This window comes from Kalmanozyma brasiliensis, assembly GCF_000497045.1.
Source record: "Kalmanozyma brasiliensis GHG001 unplaced genomic scaffold PSEUBRA_SCAF8, whole genome shotgun sequence".
Classification (NCBI taxonomy): domain Eukaryota; kingdom Fungi; phylum Basidiomycota; class Ustilaginomycetes; order Ustilaginales; genus Kalmanozyma; species Kalmanozyma brasiliensis.
In genome coordinates, this window is record NW_015961991.1 from 532437 (window position 1) to 547362 (window position 14926).

Here is a 14926-nt window from a genome sequence, read left to right on the forward strand (position 1 = left end):
TCTCATCCTTCTCATCGTTGCATCGGTCTCGTTTTTCATCGCACATGGACTTTCAATCGACTTCATCAACCATTCAGGGAGTACAGGAAGCAGACGGCCGTGGGAAGGGCAATGAAAGCACCACCTCAGCGGAGCAAAAGACTGATGAGCCGCGTATCGGCATGAGGGAACGAAGGAGCTGCAGCAGTGAAGCAGCTGATTCCTGTGGGGTGGGAGACAGAATGGATGAGCCGAGAACAAAGGAAGGAAGATGCGCTGTTTCTGCCCCAGATCAGACCGGCTTGGCTGTCTTTTGGCTGTCGACCCAAGGAAAACTTGATAGGCGTGATGGACATGACCGTGAGCAAGGAGAATCGCCATTAAACGAGACGAGTCTGCCCTCTGAGCCGAGTTCCCACGGGACGTTGTCGCTTTGCCGGCTGCCGCCATTCTCTACTGCCCTGTTCCCATCGCCTTTGCCTTCAATGTCATTGCCTGCCGATCGGATCATGGCGCGTCGTCGTCCGAGGTTCAAGCCCAGCGCGGTGGCAAGACACATTCTACAACATCGACACGCTTGTGGAGCACCGCAGCATGCCACCTTGCATTGTCGCAAAACGACCGTGGCGATGCCGTCGCAGGCAAGTCGTGCGAAGCCAGAGGATGGTGCCTCTCTCTCGAATTTTCGACGAATTTGTTACGCCGTCTAGAACATCGCCCATGAATTTTGAATTTGACCCACCGGAGTCGCGGACCGGAGCAGCCGTCGGTGGAATGCACAGACTCGAGATGCCCCCGCGGGCGTTTGCTGCCTTTGCCCCCGCAGGCATGACATTCTCCAATCGCCCGTCCTGCCGCCGAAACGGCGACTTGTCCGTAGCATTGAAGATCTTCGGGAGAGACGGGAACTTATAAAGACCAAGGTGAGCCTTCTTCTTGCAACCTTTACAACCTCAACCTAGTCGCCATATCACCGAAACCTTCTTCCTGCTTGTCGACAGCCACCTTCCTCCGCAAGCCCCTTCAGGTCAACCTTCACATCAAACTCATACCGCAACACTCTCACCATGTCGGCCACGGACGCAGCCTGCGAAAAGACGCCCTCGTCATCATCGTTGGGTCTCTTCAACCTCTCTGGCAAGACTGCGCTGCTCACCGGTGGCACGCGCGGTATCGGCCAAGCGTGTGCCGTTGCGCTCGTTGAAGCTGGTGCTTCCGTCATCCTTGCTGTTCGCCCTGGCACCTCCTCCTCGGACTCTCACCCTGCCCTTCAGCCCCTGACTGCGGTGGCCAACCAGTCCTCGTCGCAAAAGCACTCGACCGTCGATGCGGACCTCTCGGACCTCTCGCAGGTCAAGACGCTGTTCGACCGTGCGCTCGCGCAGTCGCCCACCTCTGCCATCGACATTGTCGTCAACTGCGGTGGCATCCAGCGTCGTCATCCGTCGACCGACTTCCCCGAGTCCGACTGGGACGAGGTGCTCAACGTCAACCTCAAGGCTGTGTGGCTGCTGAGCCAGGCTGCGGGTCGTCACATGGTGCCCCGACGCTCCGGCAAGATCATCAACTTTGGCTCGCTGCTCACGTTCCAGGGTGGCCTCACCGTCCCCGCTTACGCATCGGCGAAGGGTGCAGTGGGTCAGCTGACCAAGGCGCTCAGCAACGAGTGGTCCAAGCACAACGTCCAGGTCAACGGCATCGCTCCCGGCTACATTGCAACGGATATGAACGAGAAGCTCCTCGCGGATCCTACGCGATTGAGACAGATCAGCGAGAGAATCCCAGCCGGCAGGTGGGGCGAGCCGGCCGATTTCAAGGGCCCTCTGCTCTTCTTGGCCAGTCAGGCGAGCCAGTATGTTAGTGGAGAGATGCTCGTCGTCGACGGCGGCTGGATGGGCCGTTGATCGTTGGACATTTGTAAGCTCCGAGCTCGACCGTACTATAGAAGTGATTCCTTGCACACCCGACAGCAAGTCGAAGACGTCCGTGGAGCTGTTTCCTAGCGAGGTGGTGAGAGAAGCTTATCGAAAAGCAGCATGTGTCGAACGAGGACGTTGAGAAGTACCTGAACCCGATGCAAGGCATACACTACGAGCCGGTCCGCGGGTCAATGCTTGAAAGGCGGGAAAATTAACCGGCTTCCAACGCGGGTTTCCGGCTCGCTTGGACCACTTTCTCGACACCTGAACCCTTGATTCCTCGCACAAGGGTCTTGTCGACACCACCACCATCCTCCCTCACCCTTCATTTGCTCCGACTAATCTCGCCCATCATGGCGGCCGTTGCCTCCTTCCAGTCTCTTCGGCTCGGCAGCTGCCTCCGCTCGAGGCCCTGCCCCCTTGCTCGCACCACAGGCATCCGCCACTTCAGCGCCTCCCATGCTCGCCGTTCTGACTCTCAGATGCGCATGCTCATCGTGGGCTCGCCCGGATCCGGAAAGGGCACGCAGTCCACCCGTCTTCTCAAGGAATACTCCTTCTCCGTGCTCTCAGCAGGCGACGTTCTGCGCTCTCACATCTCGCGCCGCACCGAGATCGGGCAGCGCGCTGACGCAGTCATCAAGCAAGGCGGGCTTATGCCGGATGCGGTCATGATGGATCTCATCGGTTCGGAAGTCAAGACGCTGGCGGATAGCGACTGGTTGCTCGACGGCTTCCCACGTACACTCGGACAGGCAGAGATGCTCGACAGCATGCTCGAGCAGAGCGGTAAAGCGTTGCGGCTGGTCATCAACCTCGACGTGCCAGAAGATGTGATCCTGGATCGAATCCTGCAGCGATGGACCCATCTGCCGTCAGGGAGAGTGTACAATCTCTCGTACAACCCGCCAAAAGTGGAGGGCAAGGACGATGTGACTGGAGAACCGCTGTCGAAGCGAGAAGACGACAATGTAGAGACGTTTGGGAAGCGATTGAAGTCGTTCCATGCGCAGACGGAACCCATGTTGGAGCACTACAGGAAGAAGTCCGGGAGCATCGTTGATGTCGACTGTCGTAGCAACACGAATCCGGAAGAGACAGCCAAAGGCGATGCGCTCTTCGTCAACCTCAAGGGAGATACGTCGAACCAGATCTGGCCGCATCTGCTCAAAGTCGTCCAGAGCAGGTTTCCCCATCTCAAATCAGCCACTTAGATGCTCAAAAAGATATCATATTCGTACAAGTACAGGTGTTCACTCGCTCGACTCTTGAGCCTGCCGTTGTGGCTCGCTCGATAGCGACAGCGTCCTCGATCTTTGCAGCTGCACCTGCTTGAACCCCTCCACGCGATCCTTCAGACCCTGAAAGCCTTCTAAAAGCGTCCGAAGTTGATGCTCGAACTCCAGATTCGCCACGACGAGCTTGGCCACCTTGTCGTGCTCTGGGTTGGCCGTTTTCCGTATCGCCGCGTGCAGGTTCTGAAGTGCTGTTTCCGGATCCAGCCTCTCGCTCGTCGCGGAGGTGGAGGAGGGCGGTTGGCGCGAGTTGTAGTAGTGCCGCAGCGCAGGAATGTCCGCCATGGCTTGCGAGATGGATGTCTCGTGCAGATGGAGGACTTGGACGGAATGTTGAAAGGTTTGTAACGCGGCTAGGGCGAGCTTTTGGGGTGTGGAGACGAGCGCATCTTCCATGCGAGCGGCGGCGTGCGGCGGCAGCAGGAGGTGCGGATGCGAGAGGTCGTCCATGGAACTTGGCTCGTCGATGCGTGGCAAGGCAGACTCGTGCATGGCCTCAGGCGATCCGCTTCGAGCTGCTCCTTCGATGCATGCCTCCATGCTCTTTCTCGCCGCCGTCGCAGCCTCGGCAATGTCATTGGGTAGGCTGTGTTGAGCAAGATCGCCTTCGCTCTTGCGCTGCAGCTGGCGTGGTCGACTGCGGCGTCGTGCACGTGTTGCTTTCGCTTTCTTGCCAAGGTCAGCTGTAGCGGTCGCTTCCAGATCCTCCTCCTCGTCCTCACTCCGTCGCTGCTCCTCCTCCTTGCGCTTCCGCGACCGCAACCGCCTCTTGCGCGCCCTCGCCTCTGCTCTGGTGAACAGTCTCGACGTCGACTTCGTCAGAACCCTGTGAAAGACGCTTCCAAAGGCATCCTGCACCACCGCCAGTAGGATCGTCAGTACCGCCACGCCCATCAGTCCCCAAATGACAAAGATCGCCCTACCGAGCTGCGTCGCCGGGTGATAGTCCCCGTACCCGATCGTGATCATCGCAATGAAGCAGAACCACAGTGCGCCGCCGTAGCTCCAACGCTCGGCGTAGGTGAAGGCGATGGCGCCGAGCAGCCAGAAGGCGATGGTGACCGAAGCGGCGAGGGCGAGCTTCATGCGTGCCGAACTGATGGCTTCGCGGCGGGCGTGTTCTTCGAAATGGCGAAAGTCTTCTTCTGTGCGCCGTTTTGCGGTGAGGAGGTGCTGTTGGAGCAGGCTGATCTCGCGTTGGAGGGCGGGGTCGCCGGCGGTCGCCGGACCCGGTTCGGTGTCCTTTTCGATGACGGCGGCATTGGAGGAAGAGGATGCAGCGCTAGTGTCGGCCGACGAATCGGTTCCTTTCCCAGCACCACCAGCGACCTGCGCCTCCATCCTCGCTAGCGCTTGGGCAAAGTCGTTCCCTTCGTCCTCCCCTTTCTGACCTGTCGTGGTGTGGACCGTGGTGGGTCCAAAAGTGAATGTGCGAGGCATGATCTTTCTGAGCGCACGATCCTGACGTTTCATCTCCTGATGTGCCGCTTTGCGGTCTGCAATACGTCGCCTCCTCTCTTTGCTCCGCGCCATGAGGGCCGCCTGGAACGTCTCCAGCATCGTGTTTCGCGCCGACGACACCACGAGCGCAACCAGCACGATACCTGTGGGCGCATACAGGATCACTAGCACCTTGCCTCCCGGACTTGGGGGCACGACATCTCCAAAGCCTACCGTCAGGATCGTCGCCGTGCTAAAGTAGAGCGCGGTGATGAAGTCGATCTGGATGACGTAGACAAAGATGAGGCTGCCGAGAGACAGGTAGAGCAGCAAGCCCATGCCTGCGAGCACCAACCCCTTTTGCAGCTGCGTCAGCCCGGAGCCTGCATGTCGGAAGTCCCTGGTGCGCACAAAGTCGGCGACGAGACTGATGGTCACCAACGTGCTCGTGATGGTCGACGCACACACCATCCAGTAGGCCGCGCTGAGCGAGAGACCGTCCTTCTTCGGCCCGTAGATGCCACCAAACGTTGCGAGGGCGACGACGTTGATCAGATCGTGCAAGACGAAACCGGTGATGGCGAGGGCGATACTTTGGCGCGGTCGGAGAATTTCGAGAAAGCGCATGACGATAGCTGCGTTGCCGACCACGGCAGCCGAGAGCGAGATGGCGAGGCCAACGGTGAGGATGGGCGGGTTGTCGATAAAGCGTTCTACGATGCCATTCGAGTCGATCTTAGCATACCATTTTGAGGTCAAGCCTGGCACTTCAAGGACGATGGAGAAGGGTGCGAGAAGCCCCGAGAAGATGGGTGTCTTGCGCACCCGCCACGCATGTCCCAGCTTCGACTCGCCTTGGGAGTTGTGGTCGTCGTGCCGCGTGGTCAGGGACGAGCTGAAAGGCGGTGCATCATTGACACTGAGGAACGTCTGCAGGGTGTTCGAGTGAGGCAAACCGCTGCTGGTGTAGGTGGGCGGGTGATGCGATTCGTCCGGCGCAGACGGAGGCTTGCGACGCCGGAAGGGCGAACGTCCTCGCTCCCTGTTAGCGTCGTGGGAGACCTGCAGCGACTTGATTGGTGGAAGGTGCGATGTGATGTGGGTCGGCTGGAGCGAGGCTGCACTAGGTAGCATTGCAGGCCCCTCGGAAGCCGTTGCTCTATCTGCAGCGGTGGCAATGTCGGTGTTGCTCATGCTGGGCAATACTGAAGTGTGGCTGTATGCTATGTCTATGTCATTCTAGCTGTTGATCAGTCGGCGAAGAGCAGGGACAATGCGCGCTGCTTGCTGTGTTCTGGCAGTCGATCGTGATGATAGCGGCGGATGCATCGCTGAGGTGTGCCGAGTCGACGATGATGGGGCTCTTGGCGGTGGTCGGTCAAGGTGATTGTGATGAGGACAGAGGAGATAAGCTGAGATGGTCCACGGCCCGGCGGGAAAAGCGTGCGGAAATTTCAGCCGGCGCGGCATGCAGGGTCTCACCGCTGCGTCCAACACGTGCATGCGGCAAGCCAACAGCGCTGACAGCTGCAAGGGTGAAACATGATTCGTCACTAGGACGACGGTGAGATGCTCCTACCTTCGTGCGGTCACAGCGGTGTCATCAACTTCTGCCCGAAAAGCAGCACAACGCAGCAGTAGAAGCTGCCAGGTGGACACAGGTGGGACGAAGGGCGTAGATTGAAGCGTTTGCATCTCAACCAACCCACCGGCGCAATGGCGGTGGGTTTTGTTTGCCTCGACTTGGACACTGCACAAACACCAGCCAAGCGGTATCAGTGAGAACGAATGACATGCAGAGCGGAGGATGGTCGGTGAGCTCGGGGACATCCTGCATTGGCCTCAGCTGCTTGTGGTACAATGCTTCAAGTCGTACGTAAGTGGGCCTCCTCGGGTCGCTCTCCCTGCCCTGCCGAGTGCATAAACCTCTCTTTCGAATCCGTCGTCCTACTATCACCAGGTTCAAGCTTATGTCACTGCATCGTCAACATGCGCTTCACTACAATCTTTCTCATCGTCACTGCGTTGACCTTTGCGCTCTCGACTCCGACTCCGCGCGGACACGCCTCCTCGCTTCATCTCAAGTCTCGACAGCTGGAAGAAGAGCTCATCCAAGGCGCCGAAGACAGCATCGAGCTTTTCGACTATCCACGCGTCCACGATACGACGGAGCAGATCCATGAACGAACGCAGAACGTCAATGAATCCAAGATCATAGCTGCCGTGAGGCGGAAGGAAGTAAGGCAGCGCATGCCGGCATCGTACAGCCCGTAGTTCGCAGCAGAGGGAGGGGGATGACATAGCAGGGTGGCATTATGGGGTAGGGAGATGGATGTGGGCGTCGTCTGCGGTCGAAGCATTGCAACGAGGGTAAGGGGGAGTGTCCTAGCCACTTACCGGTCGTTTCCCATCCTTGCAGTCGGTTGTTGTTGATCCAAAATACAGTGACTCTGCTCGACGTGTCCTGCTACTAAGCTACCACCAGCGTATGAGGACGGCGCTGCGTTGTCGAGCGGCAACAATCGCAGCTGCATGAAGTCAGTGGGCTTATGAATTGATCATCGAAGATGCAATGAGGTCTTTTGGGGCTAAGTCTGATCTCATTTGTTTCCTTCTCGCTCGAGACTTTACTTGCCCCTGAGATGTCTAGCTCATCGTCCTTCGTAGAGCTCGGCTCAGAGTGGGCTAACAGTCCTCATGCCACGTCTTCCTTGCACTTTTTCCTCCCGGCAGTCCTTCCGTTCCTTCCGCTCCTCTCGTCGAACCGTTTTTGTGACATCATGCGGTCTACATCAACAATTCTCATTATCGCTCTCCTCGCACTCTCGCTCTTGCAATCAGCGTTGGCAACGGTGATCGAAGATCCGCTGCTGGCGCAAGCAAACAGTTTTGGTTGGCTTGCGATTCGCAACTTTACCTACTGCCTCTCGACCTCGCCCGATCCGCCCAACAAGCCCCGAGGCATCCAGCCCAAGCGCGACATGTACACACCGGTAGACCGAGCATCGAGTGGCATGGGCGACAGCGTCGTTGTGCTGTACCATCCCGAGGAGACGAGTCGGCCGATTGCATGGTGCAATACTCTCGTGGCATTTCAGAGCATGCCACATGTCAGGTGCCATGGTGCTCTGCCGACGTGTCAGCGGTGCGATGCGGTGCGTAGCCCGACCGACCGGGGTGCTAGCTGGGGACAGGAGGTCAGAGACGGTGCGAGCAGGGCGCCGAGTGGCAAGCTAGGACAGTCGACACGAGTGAAGTCGAACTCGTACGACAGTCCAACGTTACAGCGCAGAACCGACGATGCTCTCCAGGCTCTGCCGGGACAGTCCTACTCAGGGCCACGGCTGACACCTCGACCCTTCGGCAGCACCGTCGTTCACAACGACCTCGCCTCGGACGCAGAACTCGAAGCCGCCATCTCGGAATTCCAAGACTTTTGCGAGAACAAGCTCACCCTCGCCGTCCGCGCCGACTGTCCTCTTCACGTCGTCAGGAGCTGGTACGACGAGCCACCGTTTGACTTGCATCGCTTCTGCATGGCGCTGACGGTGCCGCAAGGGTACAGTTCGCAAATGATAGGTGGTCGACTCAACCATGCCGCAGAGGGTGATACATTAGACGGCACAGGAACAGACACAGGGAGACTGGACGGGAGTGATGATCCTCGCAATGCAGGTGAGGCTGAAGATGTTGCGGGTGGGACTGGTGCCAACAGCGCATACGATACAGGTGCTGACGATAAGGAGGAGACGACCACGTCAACAGCTGCGCGGTCGCAGCCGCTATGGAAGAAGGACGGAGGCTTGCAGTGAGTAGAGCAGAGGGTCGATATGGCGACGCAGATCTGACGACTGGCAAGCGGGCCCCATTACCCTGTTTTGTGCAACCGAACTTCGAACAATTTCGTGGCCGCATTTTTGGTGCTGATTTTCCCGAAAGGAGAATTCTTTCGCTTGAAATTCGCAGCCTCTGCATAGACCCGTTGCTACGACTGCAGTGCTCGACGAGATTGCCTGGCTGGGGTGATGGCCAAGTCGGCGTGTTTCCGTCTCATGTCGTGTAGGAGGGTGACGTGCTGCAAGTCATAGAGTACGGTGATCTTCGGGCGGCATGAAATCAAAGCCAAGCGAGGCGATGCACGATGCACGCCAAGCAACACAATAAATCGCAACGCCGAGCTGTCACGCTTGGATTTTGCGTCTCCGCCCGCCGCACTATGCGCCTTTGTCCGTAGGACAATGGATTGGCTGTGCTTTCGGATCTGCGATCTGCTTGCTCTCCCTCTGATCGCATTGCCGAGACGAAGCCGATCACTTGGATCGCCATAAAGGAGGCTGAGTCAAGGCTCGGATCAGCCCGAAAGAAGAAAGACGTAACGCGCTTCGGCCTCGCTTATGCACTTTGGGACGACTTGGCTTGGTGGCTGCTGTTCCTGCTGCTCGCCAGCGAGGGCAACTGCGCATGCACAAACCCTGGCGTCCCTGATCGGAAGATTCTCCAAACGACAAAAAAGGGTTCGCCAAGCAAAGACCATCACAGACCAACTCGGGATCGCCGCCTTGCAACCATGTGATGACGATAAGCCATTCGGGTTCATTGCTTCTTGGCGTTCATCATCGGTCTCTGTTGTGCGATGCGCAGAGCGGCTATCTGCCCGAGTGACTGGATTCTCATTGTCTGCCCGCGCAGAACCTCTCTACCACAATGAAAGCGTCAAACAAACATTCGAGAACAGGATAGCCGCTCTGCTCAGCCGAGCTGGCCGGATCCTCATCAGCACCCACAAGATCGGATCCTTGATCCTGCCCCTTTCCTTCGTGCTCTCCTTGATCAGCGACCACCACCACTACATCCGACACGTCTCACCATTACGGCTCGACAGCTCGCGCGAGCGTGGCGACGATCATGAAGACATTCGATCCCTCCTCCTCGTCATCAGCGTTGGTGCTCGGCCTGGTAGCAGCATCACTCGCCAGCATCCCTTCGGCCAACGCAGACATCACACAGCGCCCCTCCAACCTGCATCGACGTCAAGCCGCCTCACGAGCCCGTGGCAACACGGCAGATCAGATCGCCATCTACCAGCAAGCATTCACCGACCCCGTCGGCGCCGCCCAAGCCGCCAACGCGCTTCCTTTCATCGCCAACCAGTTCGCCACGGGCTCCTTGCCCGAGTACAACCTGGCCGAAGATGCTGCACAGCTGCCATGGAACACCAACGTGCCGTTTGTTCCCGAAGCTGCTGTCGATGGAAGCGACGCCGGTGGGTGGCAGGCTCTGCCCACCATCGACGGCATGACGTTGAACCGCACCTTTGCCGTACGACCCGGTGTGACGATGCCGTTCTACCAGTCGTCCGGCTACGATAGCAACAGAGTGAAGCGCGCCGTGATGATCATGCCGGGCAAGCCGAGAGACTGCTGGAAGTACACCTCGCTGGTTCAGAACGCCCTCGAAGTATACATTACCAACCCTGCGAGCGCGGGCAGCAACGCTGATGGGTCTTCCTCGGGTGGCGAGAGAACCAGCAAAGACGACGTACTCATCCTCGGACCGTGCTGGATGAACACCAACGACCGTGAAGCCGGAGCGATCCAGGATGGCGAGCTGTACTGGTACCGCGGGCAGTGGCAGTCGGGCATGGCATCGCGTGGTCCCGGCGACACGGCGCTCTCCTCCTACCAGGTGATGGACTCATTCATGGACACGCTGTTCGACAAGTCGCAGTTCCCCGCGCTCGAAACCGTCGTCGTCGCAGGTCACTCGCTCGGCGCGCAGATGGCTCAGCGCTATGCCGTCGCCAAACAACCTGCAAGCTACGACACCAACATCAGCTTCTGGATCGGCAACCCTGGCTCGTACGCCTGGCTCTCCCCGTCGCGACCCAATCAGAACAACGCCAGCTGCGCCGACGAGTACGACGACTGGCCTCACGGTCTCAGCGGTACCGGTCTACCCCCGTACGCACGCGAACGCGTCCGAGACGACAAGCAGCAGATCGTCAACGCCTTCCTCTCGCGCAACGTCCACTACAGTCTCGGGCTCCTCGACAATGGACGTGGTGACACATCGTGCCCCGGATCCTACCAGGGAGCTAACCACCTCGAACGCGGGGCTCACTTTGTTGAGGCTGTTGCCGATCTGGCTGGAGGAAGACTGCCAAGGACGCACTCGGCCAACTTCATGCCCAACGTCTCGCACAACGACTACTCGATGCTGAGCTACAACATCTCGCTCTTCAGGCTGTTTGAGGAGACGCCTGTCGGTGCGGTGGGCAGCTCGTCGAACATGAACGGCGGAGCAAGGGGCAATTCGACCACGAATGCGCAGGGGAACAGCGGCAACACTTCTCCAGCGTCGTCATATAAGGCAGGCGGATTGGCTGCTGGCGCAGTCGCTGCCCTTGCCTTTGGGATGAGCTTGCTTTGAGGACAGATTCTTGCTGGTCAAGAACTGCGATTGTTTCACTTTGCTTCATCGTAGAGTGATTGCATGGACATTCTACAATGCTGGTCTGGGTGAATGACGTCCCAGTTGACATGATTTGACATTGTCCCATCACGGCGGGGGATCCCTAGTGTTGACAGGCATAGTACACCGCATTGAGGTTGGCGCGAGAAAGCTCACTTGAGGGTGGGCGCGATCTTGAACGCGCCCTTGATGAACACCGTGATGATATATGCGATGCCGAACTGGAACACGGCGGTCCTCGCAAAGCTGTTGGCGTAACCGGTCGTCTTGAGGTAGAGCACGCTGTAGATGGCCCTTGACGCCAGCCAGCCAACGACGAACCTGTTGATGGTGTTGACATCGAGACCCGTGTAGTTGGCCCAGATGACCGTCGCCACGAAGAGGGGCACGTTCTCGAAGCCGTTCGCCTGGCAAGACTGTCCACGGAGGATGGTGAGCTCGAGCGGCGAGAGCTTTTCTTTCTGACCCTTGGCGATCAGGGACTGGACCCAGAAGCGAGGGTTGACGTTCGACCATCCACCCTGAACCTTGTTCGATTCAGCCAGGTAGATCGTGTACCAATGAGGCAGCGCCGCGATGAGCAGGGAAAGGGGGACCGAGGTCCACGAGAGGTTGTAGAAGATATCCTTGTTGCCCGTCGCCGAAGCGACCAGGTCGCGCACGAAGGGGAGGGAGTAGATCGCAGCCGACATATTGAAGCTTGTTGCGAAAGTGTTTGGGGGTAAGCGGTGAGGAAGATGGGAAGGTGATGGATGGACGAGGATGTCTTATACCAAGCAGTGGAGGATGATTGCGGCTGCTGAAAGTGGGGATGCGGCTGCTTGGCACGGATTCTAGAAATTGAGCCTATTTCACGCGATGGTTTTGGATCTGATTCCGGCTCGTGCGTCATGGCTTCCACGACCCCGCAGCGAAACAAGGGTCGAGTTACCGCATTCTGCATTAATGGGCCGGAAAGATTGTCGATGAGAAGCACGAGCTTCATTGTCCTCACTTTGTCTGGACCGCACGTCCGTTTTGGTGCGCTCACACTACCTACTTGCCGATGCATTGCTATTGGTACTGCTTCGTTGCTACAAGACATGCTGATCATCGATAGGCGGTGAAAGCCAGAAACTTTAGTACGAGAGCGACTTCTCCAGAATCCGGGCGAGGTGCTCGTGGCCATCGCTGCCCATCACATCGCCGATACCGGGTGCCAGATCCAGAACCCTCCTCTGCGGAATGGTACCCTTGACGAGCGCCGAGACGTGTTCCTGCTTGTACCCGATCTTCTCCAGACCCCTTGGCACGCCCAATTCAGCCAAGAACCTGGCAATCCTGTCGTACACCAGAGCGCCGACCTCTGCGTCTGGCAGGCGAGAGATATCGGTGCTCTCGCTCCCGTTCTGGTAGCCGTCGAAGATGGCAGCGACCTCGCGGTGACGGTCTGGCGCGGAAGGGGCGGTGAACTCGAACACCGCTGGTCCCGTCAGCGCAACGGAGACACCGTGGGGCACGATAGGATGGTCCACCTCGTACCCAGGGTGCTGGTACTTGCCGAACTTCTTGTTGAGACCAGAGATCGGGTACGACATGCCGTGGCAGAGATGCACACCGGCATTGCCGAAGCCGATACCGGCGAAAGTGGCAGCGAGTAGCATCTGACCGCGCGCCTCGGTGTCAGTGCGATCGCGGGCGACTCTGGGAAGGTACTTGACCGTCTGCTTGAGCGCCCAGAGGGAGAAGACGTCCGAGATGGGGTTGCGGCCCTGGTAAGCGGGGCGCTGCAGCGGGTTGGCCGGGCGGGGGGTGCGCTCTGTGTATGGGATAGCAGTGTAGCTCTCGAGCGCGTGGAAGAGCACGTCGAGACCAGCAGAGACGTGGACAGCGGTAGGGCAAGTCTCGGTGTTGAGCGGGTCGACAATACCGAGTAGTGGGCGAAGTGCACGCGACGCGATACCCGTCTTGGACTCCGTGGCGGTGTGGTCAAAGATGGCTGTTCCCGTCGTCTCGGATCCAGTGCCGGCGGTGGTGGGCACACACAGCAGCGGACGCAGCACCTTGTCAATGGGCGTGCCGCGTCCGATGGGCGCATTGACGAACTCCAAGAGATCCGCCTCAGGGTAACACGTGAATAGGTTGGCCACCTTGCACGTGTCCATGACACTTCCACCACCCACCGCGAGGAAGTGCGAAAAGTCGTTCTCGCGTGCAAACTTGATCGCCTCGCCCCACGAGTACTCATTCGGCTCCACGCGCACCTTGTCGAAGATCTCGTACTTGACGCCGGCCTTTTCGAGACCTTCGATGGACTGCTTCATTGCGGTGAGGTTGCGCACGGTTGCATCAGTGAAAACGCCCACCTTGCGCGCCTTCATGTTGGCGAAATCCATGCCGACCTCGTTAGTGACACCTTCGCCGAAGCGGACGTTGGAGGCAGCGAGCTCGAATGCATATTCCTTCTGGACTAGATTGTCGACGGGCGTAGCATAACCACGGGCGTTGGCACCGGGCTGCGCGTTGTGCTTGCTAATCATGTTGAGACCGGCACGGGCCATGTTGGCTCCGCCGCGGGCGACCGAGCATCCGTGACAAGGGCAACCGGCCACATGCGAGAGACGCATGAGGTTGGCGATGCTGCTGCGACTGGCGGGTCCTGGTTTTGGCATGTTGGACGATGGTTCGTGGGATGGTGGTGGTGGGCAGAAAGCAACGTCAAAGAGGCGCGCACGGTGTTTGGATGTGTGCGGGGTTCGCGCTCAACCGGCTGTCTGCGCCGAGTTACCGAGCTGTCTGGTGACCCTTTTGGAAATTGCTTACTCTCGTCGAATGGCGCTTGCCGCGCTTCCGAATTTGCGGGGAAAGCGGATTTTCTGTTGGTCGAGATTTCCTTCTCGTCCGCCTCATTCAGGCACACACGACATCGAGTTCAAGACTACGCACTTCAGTGTCCGGCTATGCACAGCAACACAATGGCCATGGGCCGCTCAGAACGTTCTTGATTTTAGCAAAGTAACATATCATGAGAAGCAGACATTGCTGCAGGTTTCTAGGTTCGGTGCCCACATGAGTCAATCTAAAGCACGAAGAATGGACTTTGAGTGACGGGAGCGTGACATGTAAGCGATGTCAGGGGCGGACGCCATATCAAGGAAGTCATCTCGTTGACCTCCACCGAACAAGTTCAAGGCGCTGGAGAGGCCAGAGATCGCGGCCGATACCCTGGTGGACGGCATAGAGGAGCAGAAGAAGAAGACGGACCGAGAGCAGCGGTTGAAGCTGCTGCAACGAGGAGAAGGGGCGGGGAGCGATTACCCACGTTGGGCTTCGCGTGCCCTACGTGCCGATGAAGGTCGGAAAGGAGGAGACAGTCAAGATGCTGATGGACGAGATGACTTGGCTGGGGCTCTAATCGATGTCGGTGGTTCAGCGCCCCAATTACAACTGCCGGCCCACGCTCAAGATCGATGGAAGGCAGGTCCTCCTCTCCAAGCATCTGCGCCCGACAAGCAGCGCCAAAGTGGTCAACCACGTCAACGGCGACATCTTGGAACACAGAATGGTCAACCTTGAGGTCAAGGATCGCGCTGCGAATTCGCAGGACACGCACTCGGAGTCCAGAGGCTTCCTCGGTGTGTACGCGACAGCAGTAGGTGGGTAAATTGTCGGTATCGAGGTCAAGGGGGAGGTACGACAGGCCACATTAAATTCCGCGCCTAGAAGGATCTGGAGGGAGCCCTAGTGCTTCGCGACCTCGCTGCTAAACGACCTCGCTGCGATCAAGCAGCATGAAGCTACTGCCATGGTCAACTTCATGACCGCAAGAATGAGTACGGAAGG

At 58.4% G+C, this 14926-nt stretch overlaps 8 protein-coding genes across 8 annotated transcripts; 5 read left to right on the forward strand and 3 right to left on the reverse strand.

The window, feature by feature from the left end:
* Positions 1-1046: 1046 nt before the first annotated feature.
* On the forward strand, positions 1047-1883 carry PSEUBRA_006149 (Short-chain dehydrogenase/reductase SDR; the record flags this gene model as incomplete). The annotated part of the gene is made up of 1 exon (XM_016439540.2): positions 1047-1883. The coding sequence occupies one exon, from the start codon at positions 1047-1049 to the stop codon at positions 1881-1883; it is 837 nt and encodes a 278-aa protein (XP_016289825.2).
* A 368-nt stretch (positions 1884-2251) lies between these two features.
* Positions 2252-3112, forward strand: PSEUBRA_006150 (Adenylate kinase, active site lid domain protein; the record flags this gene model as incomplete). Its single annotated transcript, XM_059465712.1, has 1 exon — positions 2252-3112. The coding sequence occupies one exon, from the start codon at positions 2252-2254 to the stop codon at positions 3110-3112; it is 861 nt and encodes a 286-aa protein (XP_059321739.1).
* Positions 3113-3151: 39 nt separating this feature from the next.
* PSEUBRA_006151 (Two pore domain potassium channel domain protein) lies at positions 3152-5827 on the reverse strand (the record flags this gene model as incomplete). The annotated part of the gene is made up of 1 exon (XM_016439517.1): positions 3152-5827. The coding sequence occupies one exon, from the start codon at positions 5825-5827 to the stop codon at positions 3152-3154; it is 2676 nt and encodes an 891-aa protein (XP_016289826.1).
* A 666-nt stretch (positions 5828-6493) lies between these two features.
* Positions 6494-6907, forward strand: PSEUBRA_006152 (uncharacterized protein; the record flags this gene model as incomplete). The annotated part of the gene is made up of 2 exons (XM_059465713.1): positions 6494-6509; positions 6594-6907. 2 exons carry the CDS (start codon positions 6494-6496, stop codon positions 6905-6907), a joined length of 330 nt encoding a protein of 109 aa, XP_059320324.1.
* A 506-nt stretch (positions 6908-7413) lies between these two features.
* PSEUBRA_006153 (uncharacterized protein) lies at positions 7414-8445 on the forward strand (the record flags this gene model as incomplete). Its single annotated transcript, XM_059465714.1, has 1 exon — positions 7414-8445. The coding sequence occupies one exon, from the start codon at positions 7414-7416 to the stop codon at positions 8443-8445; it is 1032 nt and encodes a 343-aa protein (XP_059321740.1).
* A 1093-nt stretch (positions 8446-9538) lies between these two features.
* On the forward strand, positions 9539-11062 carry PSEUBRA_006154 (uncharacterized protein; the record flags this gene model as incomplete). Its single annotated transcript, XM_016439483.1, has 1 exon — positions 9539-11062. The coding sequence occupies one exon, from the start codon at positions 9539-9541 to the stop codon at positions 11060-11062; it is 1524 nt and encodes a 507-aa protein (XP_016289828.1).
* Positions 11063-11256: 194 nt separating this feature from the next.
* PSEUBRA_006155 (Membrane-associated, eicosanoid/glutathione metabolism (MAPEG) protein) lies at positions 11257-11796 on the reverse strand (the record flags this gene model as incomplete). The annotated part of the gene is made up of 1 exon (XM_016439539.1): positions 11257-11796. The coding sequence occupies one exon, from the start codon at positions 11794-11796 to the stop codon at positions 11257-11259; it is 540 nt and encodes a 179-aa protein (XP_016289829.1).
* Positions 11797-12222: 426 nt separating this feature from the next.
* Positions 12223-13755, reverse strand: PSEUBRA_006156 (Alcohol dehydrogenase, iron-type; the record flags this gene model as incomplete). Its single annotated transcript, XM_016439533.1, has 1 exon — positions 12223-13755. The coding sequence occupies one exon, from the start codon at positions 13753-13755 to the stop codon at positions 12223-12225; it is 1533 nt and encodes a 510-aa protein (XP_016289830.1).
* Between the last annotated feature and the right edge of the window lie 1171 nt (positions 13756-14926).